The sequence below is a fragment of the Condylura cristata genome, unplaced genomic scaffold (genome assembly GCF_000260355.1).
Source record: "Condylura cristata isolate star-nosed mole 26May11 unplaced genomic scaffold, ConCri1.0 scaffold00001, whole genome shotgun sequence".
In the NCBI taxonomy this organism is placed as follows: Eukaryota; Metazoa; Chordata; class Mammalia; order Eulipotyphla; family Talpidae; genus Condylura; species Condylura cristata.
Window position 1 is genome coordinate 48,977,355 of NW_004567102.1, and position 25,391 is coordinate 49,002,745.

A 25,391-nucleotide genomic window follows, 5' to 3' on the forward strand; every position below is an offset into this window, starting at 1 on the left:
GTATATAATCATGGTTATCAGTTACAATAGCTCCCCTTTCATTTCTGATTTTATTTACGAATTCCTGATGAGTTTACTAAAAGGCTTGTCAAAGAATCAGTTCATCTTTTCTGTTGTCTTTAGCCTTTTTCATCTATTTCTGTGCTGATGATTGTTATTTTCTTCATTCTAACTCTGGGCTTCTATTTTTGTTTCCGAGGGAAAAATTAGGTTGAGATTATTTTTGTTTTCTTAACATGTCACAGGACATTTCTTAGTATAATGTCCGTTAGAGCCACTTACGTTGCATTCCCTATGTTTTGTTTGTTGCATCTTCATTTGTCTGAAGGTACTTAAATTTTTTTTTTCTTTTTTGGTCCATTTGTTGTTCAGTAGCATGTTATTTAATCTCTACATATTTGGTACTTGTAGTTTACTTCTGCAAAATGTAGAGTTGTGGCCAGACATATAATATATCCTGCAGAATGTCCAATATGTACTTTGGAAGAATTTATATTCTATTGATTTTGGATGGAATGTTTGTTTGTATCTATTAAGCCCATCTGGTAAAATATGTAATTAAAGGTCACTATTTCCTTACTGATTTTCTATCTGAATGATCTATCCATTGATGAAAGTGGGTTATTAAAGCCCCCTGATATTATTTATTACTATCTACTTTTCTCCTTAAAGTCTATTATTATTTGCTATGTGTGTGTGCATGTCATTATTAGGTGTGTAATATTTATTAAAGACATATACCCTTTCTGGATTTTTTTGTTTAAATGATATTTTGTTTTATATTTGTCTGATACAGGTAGTTACTCAGCTTTTGTTTGGTTATTTGCATGACTATCTTTCCATCTTTTCACTCAGTCTGTATCTTTACATCTCTTTTGAATCTTTTGCACATATATGTGGGTCTCTCTTAAGACATTGAAACACTGATATATACTTAACATTAGTTTCAAATATACATGATTTGATATTTGCATCTCTTGTGAACTGGTCAGTATTTAGTCTAGCTAACATCCACCACCAGCACACGTAGATAGGTCTTGTTTATTTTTTTTAGTCCATTCAGTTACTGTGTCTTGTGGATACTCATTTATAGTAAGAGGTATGTCCTATTGCCATTTTATTGCTTTCTAGCGGTTTTGCACCACTTTGTCTTCCTCTGATTTATAGTGGTATGCTTACATTCCTGTTTTTCTCTTGTGAAACCATTCTGCATAGTTTTTCTAGAAGTTTTGATTTTGAATGGTTGTGCTAGAAGTGGGGTTGATGGTGAAACTATGTTTCAGCCTTTCCAACACATTTGAGTGTGGTTTTTTTCTGGTTCATTCATGTGTTTGATCACTCTGCTGATTTGGGTTTCGGAGGATATTGTTCTGTATATAAATAGATTTGGTATCAGTGGGATTTCAGAATCCTTTAACCATTTTGAAACAGAAGTCTATTTATTGTGTTAAGAGACGAATGGGTAATAGTGCAGTCTCTAGGATTCAGTTGTCAGGGTTACTGCCCTGTCTGCCACTTCCTGGCTGGGAAACCTTGGGCCTTTGACAAGTAGGGTTTAAGAGTAGTGAATGGGTAATATTACTGGAGGACAAATGTGTTCAATACCTTATGTGCAGAGCAGTGGCACATGATAGAAGTGTCAGCACCATAATTCCAGCTGTCTCCTCCCCGCTGGGGTATCAACTTCAGAAAGGCAGACCATTTCCCCCCAGTGCCAGAATGCAGTGTGTGGCTCAGTGTTTCTGATTCACTGTTCTCAACCCTGTGCCACTCAGCTGACCCCCCCCCCATCTGACTTTGGCTTTTTGTCTTAGCCCCTCTCACAGCTTTCCAGCTTGTCCATAACTCATTTTTGTGTCTTTGTAATCTTTCTGGGCACTAGCTGTGTGGCTGCTCTGAAGCTGGAGAGTAGCAACAGACTTATCTGAAAATTAACTTTACAAATTAGTAGCAACATGATTGAATAATCGCCTAAGCTTTAGTAGGAACATTAGGTAACATGACTAATTACAAAGTTTTATAATTTTCTAGGTGTGCATTCATTAAAATTTGTAAGCATGATAGTTGTACTAAGCAAGCAAATGCTGTGGTATTCTAAAAGGCTTCACAATGAGGTAGTTAAACCGTTTGTTTAACACATGCAGGGATCTTGTCCCCCACCAAAAGAAACACTATAGACCAACAATGTGAAATAGAACAGAGGGGCAGAGCACAAGACACCCCAGGAAGTGGTATATTGTGAGGAATACTCAGATTCGGGAAGGAGACTAAACTCAAGCCTTCTAATGTTGGAGATTTAGAAAGCTGCCTTCAGTTTGTGGGTTAGTTATAAGGCTCAAAGGTATATATGAAAGTAGGCTTGGGAAAGAGAACTCACAATTGGAAGCCACTTACACTCAAGGCACTTGTAAATGTATTAATGGCTCCCCTAATTACTAAATGAAGAGTTGGGATTTAAACCAGGCCTGATTGTGCCTGAAGTTGAGACTTTGCACCCTACAGTTCCACTTCTAGTTGTTAGGCGTATTTTCCTGTGAGGTCTTCTGCTTGAGTTCTACTTGAACGTGGTCTAAACTTGGTGGCTACAGTGATCCAGCTAGTCTAGAAAAAGGCTGCCTGTGGTTTATCTGTGCAAATGTATTTCCCTCCTGCCGCGCTGATGAGCAGTTACATGGCCTTTAGTTTTAACATCTCTCTGGATAGATGGTAACGAGGTCAGTGTCTGTACTGCTAGCTGGTGGCACATTTTTCCTTCAGTTTCTGAGTCTCAGGCTCAAGGACAGCTGCACTGTACTGTGCTTACTTAAATAAACACTAACAGAAAATAATTGTAGAAGAGGAAAGCCAAGTCATGCCTTTCTGCTGCACTGGGTGCGTTGTTATGCTGACAGAAAACAGTGTGTCTAATGTTGGGTCACAATTTGAGGTTGTGTTAACAAAAAGCACCAGTGGGTATGATTTGGAAAACAGGACTTGCTTTGAAAGGCACAAGCTGTTGGAATAATGAAACAATTTTTAAAGATGCTTTCTATAAAATATTTTCATAAGATCTGATGAAGCAAGACAAAGACAAAAGTGTTTAGTTGAAATCAGCATTTGCCAAACTGGTGCCCAAAGGAACTGTATTTCACGAGATGTTAAAACAAATGCCTTCACATTTTTTTATTGAAGAAAAGCATTTTATGATAACTTTTTCTTTCTTTTTAAAGCATGGCTTTCTATTTCCGGATAGTGGTCTATGGGGGGAAAAACAGTTTGGAAAATGCTGAAATTTCTGATTGTTAGATAAGTCTGGAAGTAAAAAAAATGGAGCCAAGTGGGTGAATTAGCTGATGTTTGATTTTTACAAGGAGGCATCAAAAGCAGAGGTCAGGCTCACCTGCCTGGGGTTCATAGGTATGACAGTGAGCTCTTATAGTTTCATCACCACAAACATAGGTGCTGTCTGGAGAGGGTGCATCGGGTTTCTTTCCAAAGCTGACATTCTCTGCTTAGGAACCAAATTGTGTGACAGGTGAGCTGTCCCATAACAAAGGAACCAGAAATGAAGCCTCCCATTCTTAAATAACATTTATTATTGTTGCAAAGAAGTCTTTATCATGAGAACAGGTCTCGGATTTACTTAAAGATATATTGACTGATTATAGATGCAAATTTCACCAAAGTGCTATATATGAAGTATGCCCGACTACGACTCTTATTCAGCAATCTAATGTTCACAATGTGTTGGCTGCCATTTAGCTATTTACCCAAACATGCCTGTTTCATATGCCTGCATAAGATGGGAAAGGAAACACCAAGGGCTTACTAAAAAGGAGAAGCCTAAAAAAGATAAAATTCCTGCGGCAGTTCTGTTCAACTGCAGTCTGTGAGGGCAGGAACAGTGTTCATGTGGGGAAGCGTTATGCCCAGTGGTTTCTCGGTTTTCATGGTGTGAAAGCCCTTGACGTTTTCTGCGGCTGTCAGGAGAGAGTGGGAAATTCCATCTATGGGATCCAGTCAATGTTCAGGCACCTCGCTATGAATGCAAACATATCTGAAACTTCTTCTATCACTTTGGCTGTGGGCTTTCCAGCCCCGTGGCCCGCCTTGGTGTCCACATGGATGAGTAAGGGATTGCTCTGCTTCCGGCTGCGACCCACAATGTACTGAAGGGTGGCAATGAACTTCAGGGAATGAAGTGGGACTACGCGGTCATCGTGGTCAGCGGTGAGGAGCAGCATGGATGGGTACTGGATGTCATCTGCTTCTGGCAACTTGACATTATGTAATGGTGAGTACCTGAAAGGCAAACATGCTTTTGTAACACCAGCCAGCAAAGCTGAGTCGTTTACTCACTGGGAGGATCAAGGAGGCCTGAGGGACACAGTAACCACGCTGTTTACCAGCTGAGGTCACACAGTTACTTAAGACTCCAGTGACCACAACTACATTGCCAGATTGGTGATGAACAGTCAGGTCTACTGGCAGCTGTGTCATTTACTTGACACCTATTAGGAAGAGTGTGTAAGAAGGAAACCCAGATTGCAGTGACCCCAACCACACACGTACTTACTCTCCATGTTCTTTTAGTCATTTTTTTTTTTTCACTGCTACCCAGTGAAGAGGCTGTCTTTTAAAAACTGGGGTTGTGGATACATTAGGTGTAAGCTTGCAGCGGCTGAAAGGGACATAGTGTCCCTTTGATAGCCATAAAACCATTTTTTCCCCCTTCAGGCTCAGCATTATACTCTTAGAAGCAACAGATGTCCTCTCTGGGCCTAGTCTCCTGCTGGGAACCTGGCAGGGGCCGCTGACCTCTTGCAGAAAGAAATGCCGATGGAGTTTGAGTCAGCGGAAGCATCTTCTGAGGTACAGGCTAAGTTCCCAGAAAAGGTTTTAGGAACTAAAGTATTAAATTATAGTTGAAGTAACTGGGTATTTTCCCTTTATCACCTTATCCAATATAAGGTGTCAGTTTTTTCAGAGTGTCCAGTATTAATGAATATGATTGCTAACAATTTAAAGCCAACACATTCTGGAGCCTGGTCTCCAGTCACTGGAGTCCTAAGTAAGAAGATGGGGGTAGCCACGGATTTGTTTTCAGAGTATTTTTGGAAGGACTCTAGCCTAGAGAGAAGGGTTAATAGTAAACAAGCTTATGTTAGGCTTTGTCTTAGCACTTCTCAAAACTAGAAATCCTGCTCTTCGGGGGGAAACACAGATTTGAGAAACAACATGTAAGGCCTGGACAAGCCTTATTTAGGAGCTGCAGGTAGGAGGAAAAATACAGCTCTGAGTGCAAGGTTTGAAAATTAAAGTTTGAAGTAGACATTTTGGGGGAAAAAATTAGAACTTTTCTTTGAAATTAGAGTTTACCCCAAGGCATTTTTTCTTCTGTTAACAGCATTAGCTTTCAAAATAAATAATGAAATAACTATTTAGTTCTCCACAACTAAATAGTGTTTCAAAAGTATTCAATTAAAATGCACAGTATTTTAGCTGAACTTTCACTGAGTTTTTAAGGGAGAGCTAGAAATGAGAGTTGACTGAAGTCTGGGATAGGAGGAACAGCTTTCTTGTGGTTTCCCAAGAAGTCAGCTCTAAAAACTGTGCATAGAATCCAGAAATTCCTAGTGAGTGAAGTGAACAACCAAAAATGAAGAATGAAACTTGAAGTCTTGAGAATGTATTTTCCATGTCTCAGGTATTACCAAAGGTGGTGTTGAGAATTTAAAGGGAAGTTGCACAATACTGCAATAATGTTTCAGATATATTTGCTATACTAAGGGTACAACACAAGTTTCATTTTCAGTTAAGCCCTAGTCCATATTAGTTTTTGATTGATGCATTAAGAAATATATCACAAAGCCAGCAACTTAATACAGAAACTTCTAACCCCAGTAGTCACCAGTCTGGGTTGGCTCAGCTGGCTGGGCTTTTAAGAAATTTTGGGAAGTTTCATATTTGTAGGACTGAGGTCCCCAATTCTTTTGCTGGAGTTTTTTCTTAAGGCCCTCTTCCTCATTCAGAGAAGCAACAATGGGCCAAGTTCTTTGAATGTTCCAGTCTGTCTGCTATGTCCCAGACTCCAGCTTGATGACTGGATACACTGGGAGAGTCCAGGTGATGTCCTTATTTTGAGGATTAATAACTTTTTGGTGGCCTATTTGTCATTAAAGAAGAGATCAAAACAGACAGCTATTTCCATATCTTCTCCTGTCTTTGCAGCACATTTGAGTTGACCCTTGAGTTGGGGGGAAGCCTGACCTATAATAGTTGATTACAAAGTAGGTATTATTATCAACATTTTCTAGCCTCTAACATAAATTGTGAGCTTTTGCAGATCAAATCCACATTGTTCAAGGGTCAACTATATATGCAAATGCGAAACTGATAGAAACAGTCGCTTACCTTTTGACTGTATTTGTATTTCAAATCATTAACATGTACATCAACATGAGTCAAAAACTTACTTAATAAGCCATTCAAAGTGCTGTTTGCTGTCTGAGCACCCATAGTCAGTGGTCCAGGCATGACCGATAGTGTATTTATGGAACTTCAGCATGTCCATTACTCCAACTTGGGCAATAACACAACCAAAGAGGTCAGGACGCTGATTTGCACAAGCAGCTAAGAAACCAAGAAAGGAAAAGGATCAGTCCTTCATTAAATGTCAGTACAATACTTGAGAACTTAAGTTTTTCCCCATCATTCCAACATATCTGAACGGTAGGGTAGTCTCATCAGTAATGTAGATTTACTCTCCAAAGGAGTAGGGATGGGGGGTGTTACTTAAAGAGCTCAGGGACTTTCTGGAAAACGTGCATTTGCCACTCCCAGTCTCAAAAGGGGGTTAAGGTGACGTGACAGAGATATCCTGAATAATACCTTAAATATTTTGGATTTTGTCTCTGGTTCTTGTACAGATCTCCCGAAGCTCTTGGAGTTTCCTGAACAGTATCTTTCCTAACCATCCTCTTTCAGTCATATCTCAGGGCATGCTACTAATGTGTTTCTCAGTGGGCCTTTAGAGAGCTTGAGTTGGGGGTGGTTGCCAGAGGAAATCACCATATGATTACAGCGGTTAGAATTTCAGCCCATCCCTAACTTCTGGGGAGAGAGGCTAGAAAGGGAATCATTAGTATTTAACCTGATGTTGCATACTGTAACCTCCATTAAACCCCCTAAACAGTGGGGTTTCGAACTCTCCAGTGGTGCACACAGCAAGGCACTGTGCCCAGGATGGCAGGCCTCTGCAAGTACCCTCTGATCCTGTATCTCCCAGCAAGTGTAGAAAGTTCCTGAGTCTTCTAACACATTTCACGCCTAAGTGGGGGTCCTAGAAGCCTCCAGTTTGTATGTGCAGGAAGCAGGACAGCCACATGATGCAGAGTGGTGCCATCACACAAACTCGGGTAATGGAAGGAGTGAACTGAACATTCAGCTGGTGTTTGGATGATGTGGGTAAAAAACCCTATACCTTTGGTGTCAGAAGGGTTTCATACAGCCAAATATACAACAGGACCTAGTTCAGCAATTTAACCAATATAGCAACACTATTTTCCTGTTTTGAAATTCTCTTCTTTGCATACTTAATTTTTTTTTTTTCTTTGGAAACTGAACTTGTGCCTGGCTCCAGGCCTAGGGATGTGCCAATGAATATTTTAATGGAAAGAGAAAGAACTAAACAAGCAGTTAAAATACAGTGTGGTGATGTCAGTAAGTAGGTCAGACACCTGCCCTGGTGAAGACTGTTTTGGGGGCTGGGGGAGACAAGGGATGTGGGCTTTTCCGCTTCTGGCAAAAAACAGTTCCAACCCCCATTCTTACTTACTTACTCCTAATGCTGAACCCTGTGCCCTACCTGAGGAGATCCAATTCTTCCATAAATGGGAGAGCAGGCCTCTGTACTAAGACATATTAGCAGATTCCTTCAGGGACCAAGTTTGTCAGGAGGCATTTGAATTGGAAGCTCTGAATATGTAATGGAGTTATCAAATGAATCAGTAAATCAATATAATTCTTATGTTTTCAAATGTCTGTTCCTATTAAAGCCTGAACTTGTTCTTCCATTTCATATTCAGTTGGCTCAAATTCAAAACAGAGTCCACGATGGCCTGGGTGTCTATGATTTTATCATCTGCCACCTCTGACTAGAACAGCTCCGTGAAGGCAAAGGTGCTATCTGTTTTATTCTTTAGTATAAGCTCAGCACTTGGAAAAGTGCGGGAATGGATCAAATTTGGTGTTTATTATTTGGCATTTAAGCATTTTATCAACCTCAGAACCCTGTCTAAGTTTAAACAAATTTATTTATCTCCATTGGAAACATCATCCCACATTTTGTCACTTCAGATACCCTTTACTTTCTTTGCACCACTGCTTCTTTCTACCGGAGAGTGGTAACTAGTGAGTACAATAAATAAAATCCAGTGCTTACCCACTAAAAGGCCTCCATTTGAACCTCCGTTAATAGTCAACCTCTTGGGAGACGTGTAACCTTCCTTGATAAGATACTCAGCAGCACGCTGAAAATCATCAAAGCAATTTTGTTTGTTGGCCAAGATTCCACCTACAAGGTGCCAAGGTGAAAGGTAAGTTAGTAACACAAAACACTAAAAATGTAAGTTTAACCTAGCCAACATTACAAGGAAAAAAGCCTCAATTTAAATTTCATTACATATTGTGGAAATCCATCATCAATACCACCAATCTACAGGGTGTGTATTTTTCTAAAAAGTCCGAGAATTTAAAAGGCATATGACCCCAAAGAGTTGATCTGTTCTATAACAGGAGCACCTGTAATCAGAATATTCTGGAGAAGCTGAACTGAAGAAAGACCTGGAACAGTGTTCACTTCCAAGCTTCACACAGCAACAGGGCTGCTTGTGCATTCTCTCCTAATGCTGTGCAGTGTAGTCCTCATTCCTCCTCTTTGTAGGAGTTTGAAATGGGTAAGTGAAGGAAGTGACAGGAAGTAGTCTCTAATTTTGTCCTAAGTTATTTACGAATGTGAGTAGGAATTAGATGGGGAGGTGGTGGTGCTGCCTGGGAGAAGCCTGTTAAGGTTTCTTAATCTTGAATGAAGAGCATGTCTCTGGAGACTCATCTGGAAGCCCTTCCATGTATAAAATCAAAGAAAACAGAGTGGAACCCTGCAGGTTCAAAGAATGCAGGAAAAAAAGCCAAAAGTCACAGGCATGTCACCAAAGGTATTGATATCTGAGCTAACTGCCTATGAAGTAAGCTAAAAGCAGAGATGATTTGACTAATTGAATTTCTGCAAAAGTGGCTCATCTAAAGAAGCAGTGTGACTTAAGGAATTTTTTCTTATTATTATGAAATTACCAGTTTATCAGAGCAACAAGGATTGCTTAGCTTCCAGGAATAATATCATTTTGGGCACATGACTATATTTTTAAAAGAAGATTACATTTTCAACTCAATTAACAAATAGGAATTTAGATTTATCAGTGTCATACATGCTAGACTCAAGGTCCATCTCTGGCACTTTAACTGCCTGAATTTGGAGAAAGTTTGGTCTTTGGGCAACTGATACTAAATGGTCTTTGGGCAACTGATACTAAATGATAGCTGGGAAAAGGAGGGTCACCTAGGACCAGGAACTCTTTCCTGTCAGCAGAGTGAACCACTGGTGACTGAGCAGGTTTTGAGGATAGGATCACAGGATCAAGAGTCCAGGAGGAGTGAGTGTAGACAGCAAACCACTAGAAAATTGGGTGAGTCAAGGGGTTTAGACTCAGCATATAAATCCCTTGTATGGAGATTTTTAAAATTTAGCCTCTTAAGTCACCTTTTACCATCAATATCCCATATGGTATCGCAATTTGATTTTAATGTAATAAACCAATGAATCCTATGCTACTTCAATGACAATGACATCTGGCAGCAGTTCCTAATTACTTAGGAATACTCACTCTTGCAAAAATGCTGGGAGAAATGCTCATGCCCAGGGGTCAGGCCCTTCCTGTATACTGACATAAGGAGGATTTATGGTAATTTCTTTACAGATCTAACCTCTTTTGGGCAGCTGGCTGACTTCAAGATTGCTTTGTGCTACAACCTTCCCTTACAAGATGATGCAAGAAGGTGCAACTTACAGCTGGGGGAGTGGGGCCTGTTTCTACTACACTCTCCTCCCCAGAAATAAGGCAAGTGATGGCACCTTCGTCTGACTATTGGTTAACCTGTAAATTCCAGATACATAAAAGCCTGGGGAGAAGGGATAAGCTACATATATAAAGAAAAAGGAGAGGTGGAGTCCAGATTGTTCTTTAAAATTGTGACAATCTTGGGAATGAAGCTGAGTATAAACAATATCCTCAATCAGCTAGAGGCCAGCAAATGGAAATAGAATCATTGAAAACCAGACAAGAAATTGACCACATTCTTGTGTGTAAAGCCTGCATATGGGGAATTAAGTAAGGCAGCAAGGTCAGGAGGAAGCTACTTAACAGTGTTGGGAAAAGGAGAGATACCAAACAAAAGGATGCCGGGCAAAGCTGCTTCTGAGGCCACTCTTAAGACAAACGACTTGCTTCCAAGTGCATTTCCAAATAGCCAAGCAGTTAGAACAGGAGAAACCAGGTTAATGACAGTCCCTCCAAGACTCATTCATGACAGAGGGCATTTGGTCAAGTGAAAAATAAGAATCTCTTCAGTTTCTGACCCTCTCAGCCCTAACACAGCCCTGACTGCCATATTTGTGTTTCTGCAGTGAGGAAGGACTCACCTTTGTGCCATGTCTCCCCGTATTCGCCACCGCCTCTGATGTTGGCCACCGCGAGCACCCCTCCCAGGTGTCTCACAAATATAAGTCTGGAGACGCTGAGGAACAGTAAACATGATCAACGATCAACCTTCCTTTCACGGCTCAGTAAGTACCACATTCTCTCCCTCCCTCCATCTCAAACAACAAGGTGCTCTGGACAAGACTCCAAGTATATCACTAAGTAAAAGTTCAACTTTATGTTACTTGGTTAAAGTAAAAAAAACATAACTTCTCATTAATATTTAATGGAAAAGCTCATACATTTTCATAAGCATTCAGTATATATTGGTGAATATTTCTCTGTACAAAGCAGACTCTCATTTCACACTGAAGTCATCTTTTAAATAACTGTCTTGAAAACAAAATATTGCCAGTTCCAGGATACTGGGCTCAGAGAGACAGATAACAATGACCCCTGCTAATGTCTCTCAAGTACTGCAGTTGAGGAAAAGGCTTTTTCTGGAACATGCATTTTAACCAGGTTTTCCAGTTTTATAGAAAATCAAAAATGTGAAGCCAGACTACATAGGGTGTGAGAGGGAAGGAAATAGATCAAGGACACACACCAGGAAGAAAGAATGGGATGCTCTGGGTTGGGCAATGTTCTCCAGGAGTAACTACAGCACAAGCTGATGGGAAAATATAAAGTCCTTTAGGAAATCTGGATTTTATGTTTTTCTCTTCCTCTTTTTACTCTACACCCCATTCCAAACTTTTAGGGTAGAGTGCAAGCCAGTGATTTGTCCATGGCGGGAAGCACAGATGCCCAGGGCATCAGCAAGAAAAGCTGGAATTTTATCTCTTCGACTGATTAGCAGGGCAAACAGTCACATTTGCTGTAGGATTAGGTGTATTTAATGAACTCAAAGAGTAAGTAGACCCCGTGCTTTCTGCCACACTGACTTCACAGGCGTGCACAGGAGACAGCCTGGCACTGCCATAGCACAGTGAGGGGACAGCACCCCATTTCACTCTGCCAACTAGCTTTAATGTACTCACATCATGAAGCCTACAGAGCTTCTGAAAACACTGTTCTACATAGTGATTTTACAAGCTCACAGTTTCTGATGTGAATAACAAAAGATATAATCACTCTTTATTTCCGGCAAGTTCCCAACTTGGCTATAAAACCACTCAGGAACTGTGTTTCATACTTCATTAAATCCTAAATAATCAACAGAGCTCTGTGCTAATAGCAAAAGCTCAAGCCTACAGTCTTCTTGTATTTAAATTTGGGACAGCTGGCTCTTTCTCTTCCCTATAGGAAAGATCCTGGATGAATCTGAGTCAGGCCTTACAGCAGGCTCCAGTTAGGGGTTCCCCCATCAGCCAACACCATTTTCATTAAATGTGTTCAAAACAATTTGTTTTATACTATGATATCAAATGTATGAATACACATTTCTGATTATCAGTAATGTGGCAATTACAGAAACCGTTCAGAACAGTTTAAAGTGCACGAAGTAAGTGTATAAAGAAAATATAATGATGGCTAAAAGTTAAGATAGCCTAAGATTCTGATGCAGCAAAATAAAATCACTAGCTAAAATATTCCTGCTGGAGAACCTTGTGTGTCCTGGCAGATGCAACCTCAACATATTTCTCTGAAAACAAAAAACAGCTTATGACGAAATGTCTGACCAGAAATGCACACAGTTAACTCCAGTTTCTTGCCACCAGCTCTATCTGAGGTTGCAGGAGTGTTCACCACTTACCTGTAGTTGGGGGTGATAGATATATTGAAGCCACCATAGCCATATAAGAAAGCAGGGTGAGAGCCGTCCAATTTTAAACCCTTTTTATGCACAATGAACATTGGGATTTTTGTACCATCTTTGCTAGGGTAAAAAATCTAGAACAAAAGAGGGGGTAATTAGCATTACTCAGTGAACACTTGCATGCTTTTAAATAGGAAAAATAGGTAAACATGTAGAGCAGCAGGGGGAAAATCTAGTACCACTAAAGTATTTGATAGTGAAGCAGCTTCCAGTTTTTATCCAGAGCCTGGAGTAGTAAAAAGTGACTGGGCCTGAACACAGGGAGGCTGGACTTGGAATTTATTTTTCTACAGCAACCTCCTCAGGTTACCTTGGACAAGCTGCTTATCCTCTCTCCCTTCCGTTTATCACCCCAAAATGAGGCCACCAAACCCACCTCTTATATCATCACAAGATGCACACAGAGAACAGATGTTCCATTGCTTATACTTTCACTGGAAAGTATAAGATTTGGCATCTTGTCAAACAATTCAATTTAGAGATATTTCTTTTCTAGAAAACAAATTAAAACTTCCTCTCTAAATGTTAAGACACTTGGCTGTCTTCTTCATGTTCAACTATTTGATAAATGTTAGTAATTATCTCAGGGTAGATGAGGAGTGACAGACAAATCCTATTATCCCTCATTAAACAGACATTTTCTCCAGAAGTGATAATCAGGGCTCATTAAACCTTCCTGAATATGGGTGCCTATACGCAAGTTTACTGAAAATTTCTATACTCATTACTTTTGGGGTAAAAGGTAGGAGGAAAAGGGTAACAAAGAAATATTAAGCACTATTGCAGTGATAGGCACAAAGTCTAATGATGGCTTCCTCAGGCCAAAAACCCGTCAATAGCTTTCTCTTTGGGCAAATGTAGTCTTTACCTTGCTGACACCCCTGGGAAACTCCTCATTCACCTTACATTTTAGAGTGACACAATGATGTGGAGCCAGATTCCAGCTAAAACTTTTAAAGGCAGCAGTTCTACTACCGGAAGTTGCTACGAGGCCCTAGGAAATAAACAGCAGGGTCAGGGAGGATGGGGGCGAGGCCTGCAGTGCAGATCTGAGAAAGGCACTCCAGGGCCACAAGAAATGCCTGCAAATCTGGTAGTTTTTTGCAACTTGCCAAGAGAAATAGTAATGAGAGATACATAAATTTGGTGGTTTTGAATCTGCATGCTGTTCCTAAACCATCAGAGAATACTGATTTAGTTAGTCATTTAGTGCCAGTGGGCAGCCACTGGGAGGCTGTGACTGTAAATGCAGAGTACACGGCGCACATGTCAAACCATCAGCTAAAACATAGGGCTTCCCGCTCACTCCAGAGAACCATACCATGGAGCACTGCTGCACGTGATTCTACCATAACCAAACAGCTGTTAAAAAAAAGAGTTCCTGGCCCTCCCTGGTGGCGCAGTGGGTTAAAGCACTGTACTAAGAATCAAAAGCTACTTCCGCATGAGTTCGATCCCCGCCTGCCCCAGAGGAGACCACATGGCGTGGCAGACCTCTCCTGACCCGCCCGCTGCTCCCCTCAGCAGTGTACTTCGTCTATCTGCCTGTTCTGCTCCCCACTCTGTCTCTGGTGAAGCCTCTCACCCTCCGCATCTCTGGCCTGTACCCCAGTTCTGTATGAATAAATAAATAAATCTTTAAAAAAAAAAAAGAGTTCCTGCCCTCCAGCTAGGCCCCCCCAATTTCCCACCTTCCTCAATTCCTGGCCTGGCTTCTAATCCCCCTGGTTTTAACAAACTCTACAAGACAGACTTCCTCTGCACCTCCACAGGGTCATGGGCGCCTCTAGTCTCCACTGCTTCATATCGCCGTTAACAATCTGGCTTCCTTCTCTGGTACCACTTTTCTTGCTACCACTAGTAGAACTGCCACAGATTGGGGGGTGGGGGAGAGGCCCCAGACCTGCTGATCTGCATTTCCCCTAACTATTCTGATGCAGGTGGAATCAAGCCTCAAAATCGAGTTACACCATTGGCTTCTGTCACTTTGCCTCTGTCCTCGTCCATTCTATCCCCTGAAACCAGGTATTTCCCCTTGACCCCTGACCGTTCAATACAGACTCAATCCCTTTGTCGTTTGCCTGGGATTTTCTTCAGTGAACTTAACAATGTAAGTGATGACCAGCAGAGCCCGGCCTTGAAGCAGCTTGACCACCTCAATGTCAAGACTTTACTTAAACTCCACCCTACCCACTCGTCCTCTGGCACCTGCTGTGTGTCCGGGCCTGTGCTGAACACTGAAGGTGTGAAGATAAGCAAGACCTGGTCTCTGGGACAAACCAACAGGCACTACCAACAGCCACCCCTTGTCAATGCCTGGGCCCTTGGAACTTGAAACTCTCCTGGAGGAACTCTTTATAGTCCTGCCTGTGACTCTAATTTGCTTTGCTTTCTTTTTTTTAAATCCTTATGCTGACATTCAATACCTTATAGTCTCTGGCTGATAGTTTCCTTGGCAACTTGCCCAGCATATGGCACGTGGCAGGTCCTTTCAGTGCCTGAAACCCACTAATTCTAACCTAATCCCCTCGACTCCTGCCCCACTAGACTGCCGGACACCTGGGAAAAGAAACATTTCATTACAGATTACTAACACTTGAACTCATAAGCTCTGAACCCCCTCCCCAATGAATGTTTCCTTGTGTTTTCCCTTGTCTTTCTCTTCCTATATCTTCCCTAAATGTTTTTCTTCTACTCACTTTGTTCCTACACCGATTCCTGTACAGTTGTTTCCATTTGTCCTTATTTCCTTCCACTCCAACAACATCCATTGGCACCTCCTACTCTATGGTATCTACTTGGGAGTCTTGAAACACCTGCCAATTTCACTGTCAGCCTCGTCCGGATAAGCTTGTTGCTCATGGCCGGGGCTGGCGGGGTAGCCCCGCCCGGCACAGCCAGCCCGAGCCCGGCATCCTCCGCAGCCAGGTCAAGAGGGATCTCTCAGCCTGCAGTGAATTTCTTAGCAGCTCCACCACCACACCGCTCTGCTAATGAACACTTTGGTATTTTCTCTTTGTCTAATAAACTCACATTTCTTTTTCTGTAACAAAATCCCAAAACTTCTGTCACCCTCTCTATCCCTTCAGTTAAATTTCCACCCCCTTCTTTCTCCTCGATCACACCTCCCATATACACAGTAACTCACGCCCATAGCTTATCCTGTGCTACATCTTCACTTCTCTTTCTCCAGCAACACTATTCCCAAGGGCATCAGCGAACACTTCTGTCCCCCTCTTTGCCTGCCCACACCTACTTCTATCCCACAGTTGTATAGCCGTCCCAATTTTTTCTAAGTTTATGGAGATACACCTATAAATTATAGTGCAGTAGATGGAAGTCAGATGAATACTGGGCTACATCTTGTTCCTCACATCGCAAGGCGAATTCTTAAAGAATTAAAATACCCAGATTTACCAGTTTAAAAAAAAAATGACACCTGGATTTACCTTGTTTTTCACTGATTGGAAGAATACAATTTTTTAAACCACCTGCTCCCCAATGGTTATTTCTGCTACCAACAATAACAGAACAAATCCCTCTTGGCTAAATCTTATGTATTCATTCATATCATGATGTCTGTTGGCTATTTTATTAGATTGCTAGATCATAATACACGCACATCTAAAATGTCAACAGCCTGACAAATAGTTCTCTTAAAAAATGGTGTATCAGGCCCTCCCTGGTGGCGCAGCGGGTTAAAGCACTGCGCTAAGAAGCTAAAGCCACTTCCGCATGAGTTCCATCCCCGCCTGCCCGGGAGGTGGCCACATGGCACGGCAGACCTCTCCTGACCCGCCCGCTGCTCCCCTCAGCAGTGTACTTTGTAGATCTGCCTGTTCTGCTTCCTGCTCTGTCTCTGGTGAAGCCTCTCACCCTCCGCATCTCTGGCCTGTACCCCAGTTCTGTACAAATAAATAAATAAATCTTTAAAAAAAAAATGGTGTATCAACTTAAACTCCTAGTGAGAAGGATTATCTAACTATCCATTTTTCTTTGATGGTGGGTATTAAAATAGTTTTTAATTTTTGCTAGTCTAATGGGCAAGTCCCATTTCATTATTGCTTTAAAAAAATCAAAATTTAAATTAGCATTTTAATCTAATTATGAGTCATTTTATATCTCTTCCTCAGAACAAAATATGCCTACCCTTTTATGGTTACTTTGATTAACAGAAATCTTTTTACATCTAGGATAGTAACCATTTCTTTCACATGTTTTGCTTGTATTTCCTCCCAATCACTAATAGGTAGAATTCCTTCACTCCAAGTTATAAATATAGCTGTCCATGTTTTAATTTTGAAACTTTACCTTTTAACTTTTACTCCAGATGGGAGTACTTTTATTTTCACATGTGGTCTAGAATATTACTACTTTTCTTCCCAAGTGGCTACCTCCTAGACACCACTTAAGCTTTATTCTTTCCCCCACTGAGCAGAAATGCCATTTTGATCCGGTTTCTTCCCTGCTGCCTCTCATTTGCTCAAGTGGAGTTGTGGTAGAAATACTACAACCTCAAATTATTATTAGCAACAACACAAATTATAATGTAGTTTATGCATAGGAAACAAAAGCCAGAAGTACTTGATGAGTAGACAGTTGCCAAAGCTTAAATCTATGAGTTCTTAACCTTTCATTCACTAGCTTACTGCTACCATCAATATTCAGGTTCAGGTTAAAAAGCAAAAAATCTAACTTTGCTCTCATATTGGGAAACAAATGAGAGCTGATAGACCTGTCCATTTACTGTCAGTGTCCACCACCCTTTATGGGATGCTGGTGCTTTCATGGGGACCTTAATGGACAGGAAAACAAAGTGCTCACAGGGGATTGAACAGGCGGACTTGAGCAGCAGAGAAAGTGTGTCCATCATCTAGGCTACTGGCTCATCACGGGAAGGGCCCGTCTTCCCTTGTTATCAGCAGCAGAGTAAACAGGTCATGAGACAGATCTGGCTCAATGAGGAGCCTGCGACAGCAACATCAGCAACAGGGTATGTTCCTCGAGCCCCCTGGACCTTAACAGACCGTAAGAACCACCAGAGAATCCATGCTATTAGCCCCTGCAGGCACCATGAGGGGTCACAAGTACAACCTTTGTGTTTTTCAGTCAGAATAAAAACCAAAAACCTTGACAGCAGGTGAAAACCTGTTCCCAGCCTGGATGAGGCAGCCAGAGATTGATTACACCCTGAATTAAGAATGTCACCTCCTTCACTTTCATTTCCCTTCCCTTCAAGTTACTCACTTTGGCCCTCCCTGGTGGCACAACAGGCTACGCATAACACTATGAAGCTAGCCGCAACCACTTTTGCACAAGTTCAATTAACACAAGTTCGATCCCCGGCCCCAGAGGTGACCCACATGGTGCGGCAGACCTCTCCTGACCAGTGCCAGCTGCTCCCCTCAGCAGTGTACTTCGTTGATCTGCCTGCTCTGCTCCCCACTCTGTCTCTGGTGAGTCCCCTCGTGTCTCTGGCCTGTACCCCAGTTCTGTATGCATAAATATTAAAAAAATAAAAGTTACTCACTTTGGAGACACTCACAGAAGAAGCTAAATACATCTAAAGCCAAGAACATTAAGTACAACAAGGAACTTCTGCGAAGCCCAGGCTGTTTCTTGACAACCAGAGCAATAGTCCATGTAAAGCAAACTGGCGTCAGTTCTAAATTCTGGTGACTGAAACTATTTTAGACACAGGAATAACTTGTCACCCTCTCTTATTTTACTCATAAGGACCCTCCACGAAAACAGAACCTGCCAAGGTGACATTGCCAGCTCATGCAAATCGCCATCAAGGTCTCCCAAGTGCCCAGTCCAGAGTTTTTACTTATTAAATCACAAAGTAATTCTACTCAAACTATTACTTCCTTACAAATAGCTTTGAGTGTAATTATCCATGACAATGATCACCAGTCTCTGGCAAGTCCAGGGGACAAATATTCTGCAGAGATATTGTACTTTTATTTGCTTTTCTGTTTTTGTTACCCTTGTAAAAGGAAGACTGATTCACGCAAAAGCCATCTTCCAGATCATTAATTATTTTGTAAGTAAGCTGAATCTGCTTCGAGAGCTGATTCTTCTCCACACCATTATAAGTGTTACTGGCTCAAAGATAATAATGAAATCCCATTAGAGCCTGCCATGCCGGTCTACTAAAGAAAAAAATTCAACTTCAAGAGTATATTTAAAAGCGTAGCAGATACAATTAATTACAATTTCACAAATTGTAAATCATAAAGAAAGCAATCCCAACTTTCTAAGCCATCGATCAAATCTAAAGCTGTTTCTAATTTTGTGCAATTAGTGGATGGTTGTTTAACAGTTTAGAGCTCAGGGACCCATGAGGTGAGCCCCTTAAAGTATTAAGGAAAAATGAGAAAAGTTTCACATTTACTCAAAACATCAGCAAAAAACATACTGTCAAGTATGGCTTTCTAGAGGCATCACCAAGTGCAAAGTGACTATGCACAATTATATTTTGGCCAAGCCTGAATACACGCCAGCTTTCAAATGTGTGCACTTGATTTTGCAAGTAGATGAAATAAAATCAGCTCTCTTTAAAGGAAAAGGGAGCAAATAAAGGTCACCAGTCAAGGGAACATATCCATTCTTCAAGGGAATGGCACCAGTTATGAAAAGATCAGCTATGTCTGGAATGACTGCTTTTCCTGAGATGTACACATTTAAGTAATACAATCAGCTTTACTAAGACAGTCCAACATGTGCAGCGTTAAATGACTCCTGAAAACAATCTTCAAACCCCACGACTGACCGTGTTCAGATTTGGTGCTACCTGAGGCAAGCACCAGGACCTTGTTATCAATAACGGGATGTGTTCACACAGGAGAGATGAAGGTAAATGGCTAAGGGCAAGCCTTCCCGGAGAGGGATGTCAGATGAGAGCAACTCCTGCCTAATTGTAAAGCCTGACAGGTCTCAAGGAGAATCTTCATAAAAGGGTACTGAGCTGCTGCTCCCCCCCTCCCGCCCCTTAAGAGCTGACAGAGACCACTGTGGCCTGTGCTAAGTGTGGTAAACACATCTGACAAGGAACAGAGCTGCTCTGAAATTCCATGGTCAGCAAGGAACAAGACATTCTGTCACCTAAAGACAAGGGCAGAGGCAACCTTTGCACCCCCACTGCCCTGTTAACAAGTGTAAGAAGGACGTCCCTTTAAGGCAGCACTGCACATTTCTGTACTGTGCTTGGGTTAAAAATATTCTCTGGCATTAGAAGGCTGTAATCCCATCTATTTTCTAGGCATTTAATTTTGGAGATATGTGGAAGAATTTGCATCACCACTGGGCAGCAAATATAAAAGGACATCTCTGTTCTGACCACTATTGTTTGTTTTTTAAATGATGGCTGGATTTTGGTAACACTGATTCATAGATTTCCATGGGGCACCTTGATGATAGCAGTCTATGTAAAAAACTTTTAATTTTTGGTACGTTTCTTAAGCACCAGCCATGTAATTGCTACCCTGATAGTCTTTGCAGACAGGTGTCAGGGTCTATAAGGCTTGGTCATCTGTTCTGTGGAATAATAAACCCATCCCCTGCCTCAAACTGGGGAGCCAGAGATAAGATGGAAAGTGGAAGGTTCTGAACACAAGGGCAGCAGGCCCATGAGACAAACACAGCAGGTCTTATGCAGCGGCACTGTGGGCTTCCTCGGACTTAGAGGCACACAGATATTCTGAGCAGGAAAGTATAAAGGGCTACGATGGCAAATATGACTTGACTGAAGACAATAACCACCCCCTTCCACAGCTCTGATCTCTTTGTGGTCAATGCAGACACATAATCAGACATTTTCATTAAAGTGGAGGACCTTGTATCTGCAGAGGTCCAGAGAAAGCAGCTTCTGTCTTTTGACAGTCACTGTTTCTCAGGATACTCTTGCAGGGCACAAGTCACCCTGTAATAAAGCTGGGCCACTCTCCTACTGGAATCATGGTATCTAACTGCTGCCCAATGAAACCACATTTTAGATTAAAACCTGCTTTCAACCTGTGTGAATTGTTCCCAACTTAACTGTCCTCTCCACTGAAACTGCCATGCACATCGCTAGACCCCCGCTTTCAAGGCTGCATGATTTATAGACTAAAATGTGATTTAAAACATTCATTCATTCTGAGGAGTTTATTTGTTCGATCCCCTCTACCCAGGCTGCCCAAAGCAGGGATCACAAAACTACATCTTGGGCAGATTCAACCTTGCTTGACTGTAACCTTATAATACAAAAAAAAAACAAACAAAAAACACTATTTACAGCAACACAAATGGCAACTCATTTTGTTCTGCCTCCTCTCTAATTGTCAGAAAGTTCTCACCTGAAAAAGTTAGGAAACAAAAGTTACTGCTCTGGAGACATAGTGGTAGTAAGTTCCCATATAAGCCATCACCTAAAGTTTTCCTACATTTAAAAACAAATATTAAAATGTCTACAAGTCGGTCCCTCCTTCGTGGCTCAACAGGTTGAAGCACCAGCACTATGAAGCTCTCTGAAGCCACTGCAGCTCGAGTTCAATTCCCAGCTCCAGAGGTGACCCACATGGCGCAGCAGACCGCTCCTGACCTGTCCGCCCGCTGCTCCCCTCAGCAGTAGATCTGCCTGTTCTGCTCCCCATTCTGTATCTGGTGAATCCTCTCACCTCCCCCACCTCTGGCCTGTACCCCAGTTCTTGTATGCATAAACATATCTTAAAAAGAATAAAATGTCTACATGTCAGTTTTTATAATTTTCACAATAGGGTTTTTTAGTCCTTCCTTATGTCCGAACACATGTTATTGCCATGTACCACACACTATTCTAAGGGCTCTATAAATAGTCCCTCATTTTAATGAACATATGACATCTGTATTATGAATTCCTCGTATTTTAGAGTTTTCTGACCCAGGGAAATAAGTCATCCAATCACACATGACTTAAGGGGGGGGGGGAGTCAGGACTGAATCCAGCCTCTTGGCTCTAGACTCCATGCTCTCAGTCACTGTAGACAATCAGCAACCCCCTTGGCTTCTTCCAGGGCTCCAGAGTCCTCCATGCACTGCTGCTGTGCCATGTCTCATGTGCTTCTATGTTCCTAGGTGGATGGTAGCTGGGAGATAGTAGGTTCTAGAAACAAATACTGGCTAAAATGAACACTCAGACTGAACCCTAAGCTTCAATCAATGTAAGAAAAAGTTTGACGTGGAAGCTCGCTAAAAAAAAAAAAAGAGGCCATAAAAATAGAACAGTCCAGAGTCTATCATCAAAATGCCCATAAGCTGAAAAGTAATAAAATACAAATTAACTTTTGTTGAAGCACTTGAGAGGCTGCTTAAACACGTCTAAGGTCACACATTTTAAGTTATTAATAATGAAAAATATTTAATACCTGACATTTCCTTATGTGTAGCTGTTAGCCTATTAATTTAGTGATGCCATGGCTGATGGGCTTTATGGCTCTTCCACTGTTTAGTTATAGCAGTTTACTGCATGGGATTGCACCTACATCATAAAACCCCATTATCTCATAAAATCCTCATTATCTCAAAATGGCAGCAGAGAACTTCCTTAGCTTACTGCATTAGACAAATAAAATAACCAAAATGTTGTAATGTTCAGTGATAGCACAGAACTCTATAGCTTTAAAACTTTGTGACTGGTAGTTACTCACGTGAAAGGGTGAACCATTAAAGAGACAGGTGTGAGTGAGGGGAAGGGAGAGTGGTGTCTGGGTGACCTAGCCATGCCGGCTGTGTGGGGGGAGGAGTCAGAACTGGATGAAGCTGAGGGTGGCCTGAACAAAGGAAAGTTCTGGCAAAAGCCTTAGAACTAGCAACTGACACAACTGCCTGATTATTTTCTGTGAGGACTGAGAGCATATGAATTAACTCTGATTGCAGAAAATGTCTGACTGGACACCAACAAGGTGAATTTGGAAATAAAAGTCTCTACACTCAGAGCCATTTGTATGCATTTCTGTTGGTCACATCTAATATTGCTATTACATTCTGAGTGGCTTCTGAGTTTTTCAGACAACACAAATGCAAATAAGTAACCCCCTTAGGTGGATTAAGAGGTAAGAGAAGCCGAAAACCATCCCATGTGATTTAAGTCTGGTGGTTTAAGTCGCTGATAGAACACTCATTAGGAAGCCCTGAAGTGAGCACCACAGGGCACTTCACTACCTCTACTGGGAAACGTGGGGTAGCAGGGGCCCCCTGCTGGGAAAGGCAGACTACAAAGAGGTGGTCAATTAGCAGAGACAGAGGGAGAGGCACAGTGGAGCATCACAAATAGTTCCTGGAAGCCACTGACTAGAGGCTGGAAAAAAGAAGGGAGGGAAACCAAGGCAAATCACAAAGCTCAGAAATCCTGCTGAGAAGGAACAGGCAAAATTCTTTTTTGACTTAATGTAATCACTTAGAATGTAAATTCTAAGTGTGACTATGTAAAACGTTTTCTATTTGTGCAGCAGAATAAAAGCAAAAATCTCATTTTTTGGGATGGCTATGAAATGCCTCCTGCCACCTTGTTTCATCTCAATACTAACACAATTGAAAAGTCTCATCTAGTCATTTAAAAAATGTTTTTAAATGCAGAAATAATTTCCTTTTAAGTATATGTAGACATAATATGCACTTTGTTCTCACCAGTGATCAACATTAAGGTAGTGAAAAACCAAGTCTAAGGAAAAAGTCCAAAGTTTAAGATGAATCACTGAATCTTGTTCATGGAAGATCTAGAAAAGAACATTGTGCTGAACTGATGATAGATGGCGCCCAGGGTAGTGGACAGGGAACATTTGCCAGTTATGAAGCATCCGGGGTGTGTGAGGAAAAGCTGGCTCAGGCGCTGAGTCACTGACTCTAAACTTTCACTTAGGGAACCTCGCATAATTTCTCTACCAGCTAATGAATGAACAATCAAAGTCCAGGGCTATGGGGAGACACCTCACTGCTGGAAGGAGCTGGGCAGGCGGGCTGGCTGCCTCCACTCACAGCCGCTTCAGTCCACAGCTGCCTGACTTTTGCCTGCTGATTTCACCAGGCCCAAGGCCAATCTTATACTGCCCACCCTGTGCCCTGGTGATTTCTCTGCAGTGCCAGTTTCAGTTTCCTTTGACTCCTTCCATCTCCCATAAATGCCAGTGTTCCCTTGAGACTTTGGTTCTTTTCCCCTCTTATGTATGCCCTTGGGCTTTCAAGCTGTGCCTCCGAGTTAATCCCAACCCCCCCCCCCAGCCATCCCAGCTGTCCCCACCTCCCATTCTGAGCACCTGATAAGACACCCCATTTGCATTCAGCACAGGCCCTTTCAAGGGCTCCCCATTGGATACAGGTTTTCCCTACTATGTAAAAGGAGAAGATTCCTATATGGCAGGCTATTTTTCTGATTCTGGGTTATTTTTTAGTCCACTAGTCCATTCAGTCCATAGTGATATGGCAAATAACTTTGGGCATTCCCAGACCCCCAAATAATCTACCAAACCATCCCAAACAGCAAAGTTCTCCTTTTGGATAGTGGGGGTAATATGTATGGGGTAAAGAATCTCACTCCATCTGAGTACATATAAAGCCTTGGGGTTGGACCTAACTCTTGCCACTGGGCTCCAGAAGTCTCCACCCACCCTCCAGCATACTCCCGTGTCTGCCCCTCAAGCTACTTTCCAGGGGCAGTCTTGAAAGCTCCTTCTCCTCTGGGCTTCCACATGTGATCAGTTATACTATCATTCCCATCAGACTCCTAAAAATGTTTGATTACATTCCCATTCCTCCTAGTAAATTTTGCGTATTGACAAAGGAGGCTGCTTTAGAAAACATGTTAAGAGAAGCCAGCAGCCACTTAAAAAAGGAAACAAGTTTTCAAAGTCAGAAAAAAAGTGTCCCTGGTGGCACAAAATGAAGCTATTGGCAGCCACTGCAGCATGAGCTCAATCCCTGGCCAGGGAGGTGACCCACATGGCCCGGCAGACCTCTCTGTCTCACCCGCTGCTCCCCTCAGCTGCTCAGTATTTCAGTAGTTAGCCTGTTCTGCTCCCCACTCTGTGTCTGGTGAGTCCTCTCACCAACCCCCCCAAACCTCTGTCCTGTACCCCAGTTCTTGTATGCATGAATAAATAAATCTTAAAGAAAAAAGTAACTCAAAATAATGATCAAATTCATAAAAAACAGTCAATCAGCCCATGGAACTCAGTGTTGACAGAAGTGCCTTTTCCTTCCCTCCTCTTGTTTGCAAGATCAGGGCATGCGATGGGGCCACAGCAATGCAGTGTGTGCTGCAGAAAGGAAGGCGGCACCCACTCCGTGCTAGCTACTGGCTCTGAGCCAAAATATTATTTTTTTGATCCAAAATATTCTTAAAGACTAGATCACGCAAAAAACAAAACAACAAAAAAATCCAAAGATGTACAAAAGGCACTAAGCACTCCTTTCCTTGTCCACGGTGAGTGCGAGGGCCCGGTTACTGAAGGAGAGAAGCGGGCCAGGGTCCTGCAGACATTTACGGCAAGGGAAGACTGCATTTTCATGGGTTCCTGGCTTTGCTAACTCGCTAATTTTAGAGTGCATTGGCTATGATGACCTCTCTTCTTCATTCAAGTATTTGTGAGTCTACTCTGGGCTCTGGGGACACAGTGCTGCTTTCTAAAGGGAAGACAGACACATAAACAAATGAAAAGATAATGTCAGCTGGTGATAAGTGTGATGGGAAACAATAAAGCTAGTGCTGGGAAGGGCTTGCTATCTTCCCCAGGACTGGGAGGGAAGGCGTCTCCTATCACTGCAGAGAAAGCATGGGGGCGCAGGCATGGAAAAGATAATGTCAGCTGGTGATAAGTGTGATG

At 42.0% G+C, this 25,391-nt stretch overlaps 1 protein-coding gene and 1 long non-coding RNA gene across 2 annotated transcripts in view; one reads left to right on the forward strand and one right to left on the reverse strand.

The window, feature by feature from the left end:
• Positions 1-3,555: 3,555 nt before the first annotated feature.
• Positions 3,556-25,391, reverse strand: part of PREP (prolyl endopeptidase) — an 89,638-nt gene continuing 67,802 nt past the window's right edge. The window contains exons 11-15 of the mRNA XM_004673735.2: positions 12,490-12,626; positions 10,736-10,830; positions 8,423-8,554; positions 6,456-6,612; positions 3,556-4,281 (exon numbers count right to left, since the gene is read on the reverse strand). Coding sequence (XP_004673792.1) covers positions 3,987-4,281; positions 6,456-6,612; positions 8,423-8,554; positions 10,736-10,830; positions 12,490-12,626 — 816 coding nt within the window. The 3' untranslated portion in view covers positions 3,556-3,986. The remainder of the gene's footprint in view (positions 4,282-6,455; positions 6,613-8,422; positions 8,555-10,735; positions 10,831-12,489; positions 12,627-25,391) is intronic.
• LOC105853447 lies at positions 4,806-10,089 on the forward strand. Its single transcript, XR_001145297.1, has 3 exons — positions 4,806-4,851; positions 8,776-8,936; positions 10,014-10,089. It is a non-coding gene; the product is annotated as an uncharacterized LOC105853447 (long non-coding RNA).